The 14,735-nt window shown below is 38.8% G+C and overlaps 1 protein-coding gene across 10 annotated transcripts in view; it reads right to left on the reverse strand.

The window, feature by feature from the left end:
* The window catches only part of LOC149125609 (uncharacterized), a 126,471-nt gene that overhangs the window by 56,442 nt on the left and 55,294 nt on the right, over positions 1–14,735 (reverse strand). For 4 of the 10 annotated variants that reach the window (XR_016237170.1, XR_016237171.1, XM_089337039.1 and 1 more), the window contains 2 exons: positions 4,287–4,399; positions 3,361–3,445 (listed from right to left, as the gene is read on the reverse strand). Coding sequence is in view for 4 of the 10 variants with exons in the window: in XM_089337039.1 (XP_089193165.1) it covers positions 3,361–3,445; positions 4,287–4,296 (95 nt within the window). In the remaining 6 variants the exon portion in view is untranslated. Of the gene's footprint in view, positions 1–3,360; positions 3,446–3,718; positions 3,771–4,286; positions 4,400–14,735 lie in introns of all 10 variants that reach the window. The other 6 variants (XR_016237172.1, XR_016237173.1, XM_089337040.1 and 3 more) reach the window with 4 other exon arrangements.

Below are 14,735 nucleotides of genomic sequence, written 5' to 3' on the forward strand. Positions count from 1 at the left end.
AGTGAATACCCAGAAATGTGTGCTGAGTATGGCCAGGGAGCTCTGATCTGTGCTCCAATGAATGGCGAATGGCCAGGGTTATCCCCAAGTTTAGCATGGTAGATATCTTATTTTTTAGCAGAAAAGAGGGTGTGATACATCTGTTGGCATAATCACACCCTCATCTCCTCTCTTCCAAGGTAATCAATACCTGGGTGCTGGCCCACATTGGGTGTAATACTCATTTGTGCTACCACATGAAACATGCAAAGAATCTTTGCAGTCCTCAGTGTGAGCACAGATCCCACTGCAATAGCCCACTCCAGGTAATCAGAGAGCCATGAGCATGTGGAGCCACTCACGATGATTGTCCAGAGACCCAGCTACACCTTGCACCCTCTTATGCAGTCATAGAGTTCTTACAGTTTCAGCACACAATGCTCCCACAGTCATGTGGTGCAGAGGATCTGCTCACCCCATTATCCTGTCCCATCCATGGAGAGGCAGAAACGTTCCCAGAGCCAGCTGCCTCTGGGTGCTCCATCTAAGTGGTTTGAGCCATAGAGCCTGTGATATGTTGAGAGGCTTGGAGCACCTCACAGTCCTTCATGGGTGCCCAGGCCCCTGTCAATCCTCCTAGTCAGACTCAAATTAAATAGGGAACATGGATTTTTCCCTCTGGTAAAATCCCTGATCACATGTGTGCACAAGAGCCTCAGACCACACTCCCAACTCATTTCAAAATGATGTCTTCTCCCCACCAATTGCCAGACATGCACATGAGCCTCTTCAGCTGGTACTGATTTTAGAATGGTTCCTTCTGCCCACCCATTGCAGAGTGAACGCTTACAAGCTGCTGCCGCTGCTACTGTTGTCAAGATAGCTTCTTGTCCCCAACATTTGCTGGGCACAAGCAGAAGAGCTGCTGTGTCTGCTACTTATATCCAAAATGTCACCACCCTCTCTTAGCCAGTTGTCAGGTACCACTGGGGTGGGGGGTGGGATATGGAGAGAGAAATGTGCTCCTTTTTTGTTGTTGAGTTAGCAGGTATCCTGTTGCCCTTTGGGCTCCAGGTTATACTCAAAGACAGTATAGTCCACCAGGCTCTCCCTCCAGCTATATCACCAGTGGCATAGGCTGCTGGTGTCATTTGTTGTGTCCATGTTCATTGCTGTGTGCCCACACTTTCCACAAAGATCCACAGTGTCTCACTTCCTTCCTTAGGATTTCCACTTCAGTTTTCTAACTCTCCCCTAAGAATATACTTCTTGCACTTTTTCTTTTTTTTAATTTTCCCATAGCCTAGAGAAGTTTGCCCTTTCTCTATTCTGCCATCTTGGAATCTCCTTCCCAACAATCTTTTTTCCAGGGCCAGCGTTGTGGACTTGCAGGTTAACCCACTGCCTGTGATGTCAGTATTCTATATGGGAGCCAGTTTGAGTCAGAGCTTCTCCATTTCCCAGCCAGCTCCCTTCTAATGCAGTAGATTGCAATCTAAGATTGCAGTAATTGATCTCAGTGTTTGGGTCCCTGTCACACACATTGGAGACCCAAGTGGATTTCCAGGTTCCTGTCTTTGATCTGACCTCATGCTGGCAATTATGGCTTTCTCTCCCCACCCCCTTTCTCTCTCTATATATATATATATCTTTGTAAATTTGACTTTCAAATAAGTAAATAAATCTTCTTAAAAAATCTTTCTGGGCCAGCACCGTGGCTCAGTGGGTTAATCCTCCACCTGCGGCACGAGCATCCCATATGGGCACCAGTTCTAGTCCCGGCTGCTCCTCTTCCAATACAGCTCTCTGCTGTGGCCTGGGATAGCAGTAGAAGATGGCCCAAGTCTTTGGTCCCCTGCACCCGCATGGGAGACCAGGAAGAAGCTCCTGGCTCCTGGCTTCAGATCAGCACAGCTCCGGCCATTGCGGCCATTTGGGGGGTGAACCAACGGAAGGAAGACCTTTCTCTCTGTCTCTCCCTCTCACTGTCTGTAACTCTACCTCTCGAATAAATAAATAAAAATCTTCTAAAAAATATTTCTTCAATCAAAGCCAAGGAATAGGCTGACCCATTAATTTCACTGTCATTCATGTCAAAAAACAACTTCTCTTGGAAATGGGCAGTAAGGACTGGCATTCACTAATATATTTTGCATTGTTTTCAGCTGGCTTACACCTGAAAGCACTGATGCATGGTAGGCAAACAGAAACTGTTCAACTGCTTGTTTTCCAACAGTCTGTTATCATACAGCTAGAAGAGGAAAATGAAATCCCTCATTGACTTAATCACTCCATTCCAGTCACATTGGCCTCTTCTGTTCCTCAAAGACCAAAACATGTTCCTACCTAAGAGCTTGACATTCTGTTTCCTCAGCCTCCAACAGCATTCCCTAAATAACCAGGTAGCTTGTACTCTTTGTCCTTCAAGTCTTTACTTGCAATCACTTTTCCACTGAAGGCTTCTCTGATCACAGTATTTAAAAGTTCAAATCCAAAAACTGCTTTCTTTGATTTCTATGCATCAATTACTATGTAACAAGTGTGTGTTTTTATCTTTTTCTTTCCATTGTATATCCCTGTCCTCATTGCACCGTAAACTTCACAAGGACAGACATAGCTTTTTAATTACTCTATCTCTAGTCATTAGAATGATATCTAGCTTACAATAAATACCCATTGAATGAAAAAAATGATGTGTAATCATGCCCACAAACATGAGATGAAAAGTGTTAGAAAGACATGTTATACAGCCTTCAAATCTTCTCCCTTTCTTGCTGAGCCCAGGCAACATTTTGCCAAGATTTTGAATACATTCTATTTTATATTTTTATTCCAAAAATACTAACCTGTTCTGGGAGAAGACAGACAGCCCTGATAAATTATGAATGTCCTAAGAAATTTCAAAAATTCTATTCCCTGCATTGTTCCTAATATATTATGCTTTGACATTTATATAAATGAAAAACAAATAGAAATTAATCTCATGTTTAAAATATGAATCCTATAATGTTATTGAACTATATTTACATAGCATATTTTAAAATTACATATAAAATTTAGCTTTAAAATCAATTATTACTTCACAATTTAGAATTCTATATCAACAGATATTTATTTTTGATAGTTATTAATATTTCTGCAACCAACATTTTTATGCTTTGCCTTCACTATAAAAATTTTAATATTAATTTTTAATTTTCTCCCAAGTGTTACTTTCTGAAAGTAAACAATAAACTCTATGACTTGAGAACAAGCTGTTGGGATGGCAGGGTTAGGGAAATTGGAGGACATCTAAGTGACATAAATTATTAAAAATATATATTTCCAGGAAATACAGCTGCTGTACTAGAAATGTTACTTGCATATCCACTGGCTACATACTTGGCCTTCATGAATAGAGATTCCAAGGACAGATCAAAGCAAAGGAACAACGAAGTCCACATACATGCCCCATCTGGAGTGGATTCTGGGAAGAGAGTACAGTGAAAAGACTATTTTAACATTTCAGATGCAGAGGACTTGCAGGAATGCAGGGAGATGACTACAAGAAAGCAAGGATCAAACCCAGCACACCCCAAGTATTTTAAAATGCCAGCATTATCCCCTGTTTCAGGATAGATTTAGAGTCCATCTCTGGGGCTCACAATAAATCACAAATAATTCAGATCAGGTTAGAAGAAGGTCATATCCATTGTTTGCTAATAACTCCCCATCGGAGCAAATGCAATAGTATTCTTACCCTTTCAGATCTGTGTGGTTGTGCTTAATTGTTTGAAAACAGATCACAGAATCTATAACAGAATAGAAGATGAGGAAAATGTTTTAATTTTTGAGGACCTACTAGTTCCTTTTTAATTTAATGATTGAATTCCTTTTCTCCTTCAAATTTGAAGTTCCTGCTTTACATATGGCTTCTAAACATGTATTTCATTCATCAAATTGATTTTTCATGTCACACCCTCAAAACTGTAGGTTTAAAAAGATCAAGGATTCTTGTTAATGTTGTTTTATTCACTTATAGGTCCTCAGCGCCTAAAGTAGTGCTTGGCACATAGAATAAATGAATAAACAAATATCATGCTATGAATATAGTCTCATAAGTATATAGCTAAACACAGAAAGAGTGATCTTTAATCTTTCTTATCTACATAAAGACTCAACATTGTGAGGTGGACATTTGACATGACAGTGAGACACAGCTGGAGACAACCATGTCGCATATTGGAATGCCTAGGTTTAAGTCACAGAACCACTCCTAATTCCAGGTCCTTGCCAGTGCATACCATAGGAACCAGCAGATGGCTTACCCCTCATCATAGGAGACCTAATTGAGTTCCTGGCTCCTGGCTCCTGGCTTCAGCCTCTTCAGTTCCGGCTACTGCAGGGCTTTGAGAAGTGAACCGGCTGATGTGGAATCTCTCTGTAATTTCAATATGGAGAAAGAAAAGCAAAGAGCTTACACAAGGCTTTAAGAAAATGAACTTGGAGGATTTCACACTGTAGATATTAAGGGAAACCACATTATGATATATTTCTGACTCTCAGGCACAGAATTCATGTACCCCTGATTCATCAGAAAATATTTATGGAGTGCTTAATTGTGTGTTAGGAATTATGCTATGTTCTGGTTATCATTAAGTCAACAAAATAAATCAAGTCCCCACACTCATGAAGTCTATACTATAGTGATAGAGAGCGACACAAGAAGTTAGTGAACAAATAAGACCATTCTGGGTTTTTTGAGAGACATAAAACATGGCAATGCCTGGGGAAATTCAGTATTGGAGAATGCCTTCAAAGAACGTCTTCTAGGTAGTGACATGACATTTAAGTGGAGTCCTTTGTAAATGCAGGAAAGGACTAATTAATAGGCAAACATTTCAGCTAACTTTTGGAATGGGTATGGGGAAGTGGTGACTAAGAAAAAGAGGCTAAGAAGTCCACATCACAGAGGATGCACAGAGAACGACAGATAGGAAGAAACCACGTTTGTCCTGCAAAAGTCTAGGGAACCCTGACATTTGTACATGGCAAGTATGAGAAAGTTCAAGTATGAAACATGGACAAAAATCACGGGGATTAAATGAAACTCAGGAAACAGTGTAATAATTTCCAAGCCATACAGAACATAAATAATGACTATTGTTTTTCCAACTGGTTGGAAATTATGAAAGCACAGATCCAAAAAGCTCAACAAAATGCAGAAGCAACATCAAGAAAACACGCCAAGTCACATCACATTACTGAAAATTAGTGACAGAGAAAAATCTTAAGAACAACCAGAGGGAAAAGACACATTACGTACATTGCACAGCTTACTTCTCATCAGAAACTTTGAAAGCCAGAGATATTTGAGATACACTTTACAGTAATTAAAAAAAGAAAAAAATCTGTCAACCTGAACTCTTTAATTCTCCATATTAGCCAAATAAAAGAGAAAAACAGCATTATCACAATAAATGCAAGAGAAGCATTTGATAAAATCCTTTATTCGTTTATGATAAAAATGATCAACATGTTGTAGAGAACCCCTCTCACATGATAAAGAGCAACTACAAATAACTATGGAGAAAATGAGCTCAACTGTGAAAGACTAAATCATTTCCCCAAATAAGAGAAGTATGTCTATTATCAGCACTGATATAAGTATTATATATTCATACTGAAGGTCCAAGACAAGTAATTGGAAGAAATTGCAAATAAAAACATAAAACTCTATTTTTACACAGATAATATGGCTATATATGTAGAAAGTCCTAGCAAATGGAATGAATTGGTAAGTGTAACAAATTTATAGGATACATTTTTTTTTTATTAGACAGGCAGAGTTAGACAGTGAGAGAGAGAAACAGAGAGAAAGGTCTTGCTTCCATTGGTTCACCCCCTAAATGGCCGCCACGGCCAGTGCTCTGCGCCGATCTGAAGCCAGGAGCCATCCTCCACTGCACTCCTGGGCCACAGCAGAGAACTGGACTGGAAGACGAGCAACCGGGACAGAACTGATGCCCATATGGGATGCCATCGCCGCAGGCAGAGGATTAACCAAGTGAGCCACGGCGCCAGACAGGGATGCCCACTCTCACCACTGCTATTCAATATAGTTCTGGAAGTTCTAGACAGAGCTATTAGGCAAGAAAAAGTAATTAAAGGGATACAAATTGGGAAGGAAGAACTCAAACTATCCCTCTTTGCAGATGACATGATTCTGTATTTAGGGGACCCAAAGAACTCTACTAAGAGACTATTGGAACTCATAGAAGAGTTTGGCAAAGTAGCAGGGTATAAAATCAATGCACAAAAATCAACAGCCTTTGTATACACAGACAATGTCATGGCTGAGGAAGAACTTCTAAGATCAATCCCATTCACAATAGCTACAAAAACAATCAAATACCTTGGAATAAACTTAACCAAAGACGTTAAAGATCTCTACGATGAAAATTACAAAACCTTAAAGAAAGAAATAGAAGAGGATACCAAGAAATGGAAAAATCTTCCATGCTCATGGATTGGAAGAATCAATATCATCAAAATGTCCATTCTCCCAAAAGCAATTTACAGATTCAATGCAATACCAATCAAGATACCGAAGACCTTCTTCTCAGATCTGGAAAAAATGGTGCTGAAATTTATATGGAGGCACAAGAGACCTCGAATAGCTAAAGCAATCTTGTACAACAAAAACAAAGCCGGAGGCATCACAATACCAGATTTCAGGACATACTACAGGGCAGTTGTAATTAAAACAGCATGGTACTGGTACAGAAACAGATGGATAGACCAATGGAACAGAATTGAAACACCAGAAATCAACCCAAACATCTACAGCCAATTTATATTTGATCAAGGATCTAAAACTAATTCCTGGAGCAAGGACAGTCTATTCAATAAATGGTGCTGGGAAAATTGGATTTCCACGTGCAGAAGCATGAAGCAACACCCCTACCTTACACCTTACACAAAAATCCACTCAACATGGATTAAAGACCTAAATCTACGACCTGACACCATCAAGTTACTAGAGAACATTGGAGAAACTCTTCAAGATATTGGCACAGGCAAAGAATTTCTGGAAAAGACCCGGGAGGCACAGGCAGTCAAAGCCAAAATCAACTATTGGGATTGCATCAAATTGAGAAGTTTCTGTACTGCAAAAGAAACAGTCAGGAGAGTGAAGAGACAACCGGCAGAATGGGAAAAAATATTTGCAAACTATGCAACAGATAAAGGGTTAATAACCAGAATCTACAAAGAGATCAAGAAACTCCACAAAAACAAAACCAACAACCCACTTAAGAGATGGGCCAAGGACCTCAATAGACATTTTTCAAAAGAGGAAATCCAAATGGCCAACAGGCACATGAAAAAATGTTCAAGGTCATTGGCAATCAGGGAAATGCAAATCAAAACCACAATGAGGTTTCACCTCACCCCGGTTAGAATGGCTCACATGCAGAAATCTACCAACAACAGATGCTGGCGAGGATGTGGGGAAAAAGGGACACTAACCCACTGTTGGTGGGAATGCAAGCTGGTCAAGCCACTATGGAAGTCAGTCTGGAGATTCCTCAGAAACCTGAAGATAACCCTACCGTTCGACCCAGCCATCCCACTCCTTGGAATTTACCCAAAGGAATTTAAATTGGCAAACAAAAAAGCGGTCTGCACCCTAATGTTTATTGCAGCTCAATTCACAATAGCTAAGACCTGGAACCAACCTAAATGCCCATCAACGATAGACTGGATAAAGAAATTATGGGATATGTACTCTTTAGAATACTATACCGCAGTAAGAAACAACGAAATCCAGTCATTTGCAACAAAATGGAGGAATCTGGAACACATCATGCTGAGTGAAATAAGCCAGTCCCAAAGGGACAAATACCATATGTTCTCCCTGATCGGTGACGACTGACTGAACACCAAGAGGGAAACCTGTTGGAGTGAGGTGGACACTATGGGAAATGGTGGCTTGATCAGCATAGCCCTGACTGTTAATGAACAACTTAATACATTATCCCTCTTAGTAGTTTTTTTTATCTGTTCTACTTAATATGACTGATTTAGATCTGTAATTGATGCACAGTTATTCTTAAGTGTTGAAAATTAACTGAAATGTGATCCCTGTTGAACATGGTGGTGGGAATGGGAGAGGGAAGAGATGTATAATTTGGGACATGCTCAGGCTGACTTGCCCCAAGTGGTGGAGTTGGAAGCATACCAGGGGATTCCAATTCAATCCCATCGAGGTGGCATGTACCAATGCCATCTCACTGTTCCAGGTGATCAGTTTCAGTTCACAGTTGGTCATGGTGAAGGGACTGGGAGTCAAAGGGAACACATAGACAAGTCTAGTACCTGCTAACGCTAACCGATGGAGTAAATAAAGGGGAGAGTGATCCAACATGGGAAGTGAGATACTCAGCAGACTCATAGAATGGCAGATGTCCTAAATAGCACTCTGGCCTCAGAATCAGCCCTAAAGGCATTCGGAGCTGGCTGAAAAGCTCATGAGAGTATTTCAGGCATGGAAAGCCAAGACACTCTGGCAAAAGATCTCTGCGAGTGAGATCCCAGTGGAAAGAACAGGTCTTCAAAGAAGGAGGTACCTTTCTCTGAAGGGAGGAGAGAACCTCCACTTTGACTATGACCTTGTCTAAACAAGATAAGAGTCGGAGAACTCAGAGGGCTTCCATAGCCTTGGAAACTCATGACTGGAGCATAGGGAGATTACTGATGCCATAGACAGGAGTGTCAATTGGTAAAGTCAACAACAGGAGTCACTGTGCACTTACTCCTCATGTAGGATCGCTATCCTTAATGTGCTGTACATTGAGATTTAATGTTATAATGAGTACTCAAACAATATATTTCACTTTGTGTTTCTATGGGGGTGCAAACTGTTGAAATCCTTACTTAATGCATACTAAACTGATCCTCTGTAAAAAAAAAAAAAAAAAAAAAAAGAAATTATCAATTCCCAACTTGACTCTCACTGGGATTAAACATGACAATAGGTCTGCTCTGATTTCATCATCATTTAAAAAAATCATCTATTATTTTTCACTTTATGTTTCTGTGTGGGAGCAAACTGTTGAAATCCATACTTAATGTATACTAAGCTGATCTTCTGTATATTAAGATAATCGAAAATGAATCATGATGTGAATGGAAGGGGAGAGGGAGTGGGAAAGGGGAGGGTTGTGGGTGGGAGGGACGGTATGGGGGGGAAGCCATTGTAATCCATAAGTCGTACTTTGGAAAATTATATGCATTAAATAAAAGTTAAAAAAAAATCTATTGTGTTTCTATACAGTGGTTGAAAATAAGTAGAAATTGAAAAATTTTTAAATATTTCCATTTTCAATTGCTTAAAAATATGGGGTAGGCATTTAGGGCAGTTGTTAAAATGCCACTTGGGACAACTGCTTTACCTATGGAAGTATGTGGGTTCAAGTCCCAGCTCTGCTCTCCATTCCAACATCCTGTGAATGTGCTCCTGACTTCATCCTGCCTAGCCCTGACTGTTGTAGATATTTGTGGAGTGAGCTCTCTGTCTCCCTATCTCTCTCTCTGTCTCTCCATCTATGTCTCCTTGACTTTCAAATACATAAAATAAATTTAAGAAATGCTTACAAATATGCAAAATACTTTAGTATAAATTTAGCAAAATACATACAAAAAGAAATGTACACTGAAAAATATGAAAAGTATAAAACTTGTATGAGGAAAATTCAAAAGCCTAAGTAAACATAGAGTAACATCATATTCATGGGTCAGAAGACTCAATACTAGCATATCAGTTCTCCTCAAATTTATCTATACACCCAACACAAGGTCAATCAAAATTCTAGTAAGTTTTCTTGTAAACATGTACAATCTTTGTTAAAACTTAAATGGAAAATCAAAGGAACTAGAATTGCCAAAACAATTTTGAAAAAAAAAAAACACTGGTAGGATTCACATTACTGATTTCAAGACTTAATGCAATAATAACAAAGACTGCAGTAGTGGAGATACAGACATACAGATCAAAGAAATCAAATGGGACACCCAGAAATAGACTCATCTTATTGCTTTTTGAAAGAGGTAACAATGTAAATATCAGTGGAAAGGACTGCCTTTTCAACAAAAGTGCTCAAATCATTACATTTGCACACACAATAAAGGAAATAAGTAAAAGTTGAACCATAACACCTATCGTATAAAAGAAAATAAACTGCAAATGGGTCACAGACCTAAATATAATAACTAAAACCACAACAGTTCTAGGAGATAAGAGAAAACTCTTTTTGATCGTAGATTAGAAACAAAAACAAAATCTTATACGGGACACAAAAAGCACTTAAATATTGAGAACCTGGACCTTATCAAACTGAAAAACACTTGCTCTTCAAAAGACAGCAGCTACTGAGAAGTTAAGTTATGTACTAAGAGAAAATATTTGCAAAATATATATTAGAAAAAGGAATTTCACCCAAAACATATAAATAATTATCCCAATTCAACAACAAGAAAATACACAACCTAAGATCTTTTTTTTTTTTTTTTGAAAGGCAGAGTGGACAGTGAGAGAGAGACAGAGAGAAAGGTCTTCCTTTGCCGTTGGTTCACCCTCTAATGGCCGCCGCAGCCAGCGCGCTGCGGCCAGCGCACTGCGCTGATCTGATGGCAGGAGCCAGGTACTTATCCTGACAAGCTAAGATCTTTTAAAAAATACTAACAAAATATTTGAAAGAACATCTCCTCAAAGAAGATATTGAGTGGCAGTTAAACATATGAAAATGTTAGTATGATCACCAGGAAAAATCAAATTAAAATAAGCATGAGAAACCAAAACACATTCACTAACTTTAATAATATTAAGTGTTGATAAGAGCAAGGTGCAACTGGAATTCTCCTATATGCTGGTAAGAATGTAAAATAGTATTGAAGCTTTAGAAAACAGATTGGCAAACACATCATAATCCCCAGAAAAATTAATCTTAGTTACTTACCCAAAAGAACTGGAAAAAATTGTTCACACAGACTCACATGAATATTTATAGCAGTTTTATTTATAATAACTCAAAACTAGAAACAATTGTCATGTCCATCAACTGATAAATGGATCAATAAACTTTTGGAGAACCCACTTAAGTAATATTACTCTTCAATAAATGAAAAAAAAAAAAAACTACTGGTGCTTGCAATAAAGTGGATGAATCTCAAAAGCATTATGCCATGCACTAAAACCCAGACACAGAGTCTCTATGTGATATATTTTTACTTCTGAAATTCTAGATAAAACAAGACTACTGTGACAAAAATTGAACAGTGACTGTGAAGAACATGGGTTGGATAGAGGAGGAGTGACTGCATTGACAATCTAGGGAGTTTTTAGAGGGACAGAATGTGAATACTTCATAATTGTGATGATAGTTACTCAATTGTATATATTTCAACTTATACCCAACACTTGAAATTGACAAATTCTATTTTATACAGTTTATACTTTAAAAATACACATACATGAATAGAATTTCCCAAAACATGATTACTATGTAATAAATGAAGAAATAAAGTGAATGAATAATGAATGAGCCAATGATGTAAAACTCTATGTTCTATAAGAAATCATAAAGGAATGCTTTTCAAACACTATTGTAGGCTTAAATCCTGAAAATACTGCTATATTCAAATTTGAGGTTCTTAGAGGATTTGGGGAACCTAACACTGTGTCCAACTTTCTGGCCAGTCTTTGTGAGACTGTACTGCCTGGTATAGTGGCTCTTTCTAGCTTTGGCTTCTGTCCAGCAAAAAATCCTGGCAGGATTTTTCATGACCTGCTTTATGTTGATATCTTTATTGCCACTTTAAACTCCTGAAATTTCATTTCATTTATTGGTCACTTTTCCAAACAACACTTTCCAAGAACTTGCATCATTGTGCTTCTTTGGCAATTTTAGATACTTGTTTGGATGACCTGGGAATAAGGTTTGATTCCAAGGTGAATCATTTCATATATAATTCAATTTTTAATAACCCAAACAGAGTCCTTTAGCTTCTTTCACCTCAAAAAACTAATTCTGGTTGTCAACAAAACCTGAGCCAGCAAACATAAATTTAGAATTCAGACTTTCTTTTTGCTTTTAAGAAACTTTGAGGATTATTTCTTCATGAGAACAATATATATGTTATGCAAACATGAATCAAAGCTCCAGCTGAGTAACTTGCTTGGATCTATTCCCTCTGCCTTCTGTGGTGGAAGCACCTCATGTGTAGCACTTAGATTCCTTAAGCCATTTGCTCCACAGCAATTATTAATAAGGAATTAAGCTGCCATGAGGAAATCAGGAATTAGTAGTCATCATTTCTACAACAGGTTTACTCTCCCCTTGGGCTGCAACTGGTTATGCACCAACTAGTCCTTGGGGAAACAAAAATATGCATTTCCTAAGCCACATACTGGTATATCAACCACAACCATGCAGATGTGTCTGTTAAATGGTTAATTATATCAAGAGAAATATTATTAGAGAATGTTCTCTGGGGCCAGTGTTGTGGCACAATGGTTAATCCTCTATTTGTGACATGAGAATCCTATATTGGAGTGTCAGTTTGAGTACTAGCTGCTCTGCTTCCCATCCATCTCCCTTGTAAGGCACCTGGGAAAAATAGCAGAAGATGGCCCAAGTCCTTGGGCCTCTGCCACCCATGGAGGAGACCCTAGTAGAGTTACAGTCTTCTAGATTCATCACAGACAAGTCCTAGCCATTGCAGCCATTTGGGAAGTGAACCAGCAGAAGGAAGATCTATTTCCCTTTTTGTCTCTCTCTCTCTGTGTCACTCTGCCTTTCAAATAAATGAGTGAATCTTTAAAAAGATAAGAAAAAATGTCCTCTGTTTTTTTAAATCAAAACAGTAGAAAGTCTGTCACAGATGTGGAAGACCCACTTTTGCATAAATTCTTGCATGGTTGGCACAAATACCTATTGGTCTCTTCCTGGAGACAAGTGGAGGTTGACCATTTGACTGACACTCTTTTGAAGTAGTCATTCAAGCACTGATCTGTTATCCACCATACAAAGAGAACCATGGAAAAAATGGTTTATCTCCTCTAAGGGAGATAAATCCAGATTTATCCATAAACTTTATATGTATGTAACTAAGCTTGGATAGAAATTTTAATCTTCTGAATTGTTCAACAGACAGTCAATAAAAGCCTTAATTGAAATAAATGAAAGGTCCACCATGAAATGTTCTCCCTCTGTAGCCACTCAGGCTGTCACAAGTTTTATATTTCTCTTACAGGGTCATGGGCATTGCATGGCCTCATTATATATGACCTTCCTCATGGGCCTGAACATTTTTCAACACTATACAAGGAAACTAGCTACCATGTCATGAAAATCTGAATGATCAAAAACACAAAGAAAAAAATAGTAGCCATTTAGAAAAAGTGGAGCTTTTTATTTATTGATGGGTGTGTAAATAAAGACAGACTGTATAGTCAAGTCTAGACAGTCAAGATACCTATTTGAAAGAGCTACACCTTTGTAAGTGTCCAAGTCTGTGGTGTCGCTCCCCCTCTTCATGGAGGAACGACACTAAACCCTGCGCTGTTCTTTTGTCTGCTCAGCCCTTCCCGGGTTTGCTGCTGGTTCTTCCCGGGTTGGCTACCGACCCTTCCACCTCCGTGGAAGAGCGGTTCCCCCTGCCACTTTCCCCACTTCCGCGGGGGAGCGGCACACCGCCGGCCGGCTCTCTCGGGGGCTGTACAGGTGTTCCTTCAGATAGATGTTCCTGGTGCATGTTGTCTCTCTCCTCCTTTATAGTCCTCTTCCACCAATCCCAACTCTGCTACCCACATGCCAAGTATGCTGCTCTCCTCCAATCAGGAGCAGGTCCTGCTGTTTATTGGTTGAACTGGAGGCAGCTGCGTAGAAGCTGTTTCCTCCTTTCTCAGCGCCATATTGTGGGAGAGCAGATGCATAGAATAAGTCTTAATTCCAGTAACAGTCTAGTCCGAGTTGCTCCCAGTTGCTCCCCACATGTGGAATCGTTTGCTCTGTTTCCTAGGTTTTGTCCATATCAGATTGCCAATAGACAATTCTAGGTTTCCTGTGAATCACATTAAAATGGCTTCTCAACTTTTACTCCATTTATGGGCAATGTATTTAACAGCCAAAACAGCATGAATTACTGTTTCCTTGTGGATCTAATGAGTAAGATGATTCACACTCTGTAGATTCAAGCTACACCAACTTCAACATTCCATGTACTGATTCACTTACATCTTGTGTTTTCTGGCTAATTACTAATACTATCCTAGATGTTTCTGTTTGTTATTTGATTCCAAAGTAAATTATTATTTCATGAAAATTACTCTTTCTGCAATGATATTAGGAAAATAAGGAATAGAGGAGTATTCTTTCAAGAAAAGAACATTCCCATCATGTCTACACTGTGAGAAGGCATATTAGGGCTGAAACAGCACTGAAATAAGAATAACCGATCATGTTTACTTACATGGTCAGTATCCACTGACTCATTTTTTGTTGTAAAACTATAAACCGAGACATTGGCTATTTTCCCACAAAAATCACACTGATTTACTGCAGAAACAAAGAGGTATTCTTGAATATATCTCTCAGTTACTACTGGCCCTTTCTTCTGTTAAGCAATCAATTCAAACATAAAAGTCTGCTGAAAAGAAAATCATGGAACTCTATTTAATAGTTTGGCACTAAATCTCTTATTAACTCTCATAGGAT

This window comes from Oryctolagus cuniculus, chromosome 7, assembly GCF_051225735.1.
Source record: "Oryctolagus cuniculus isolate XC-2025 breed Fujian yellow rabbit chromosome 7, ASM5122573v1, whole genome shotgun sequence".
Taxonomy (NCBI): Eukaryota; Metazoa; Chordata; class Mammalia; order Lagomorpha; family Leporidae; genus Oryctolagus; species Oryctolagus cuniculus.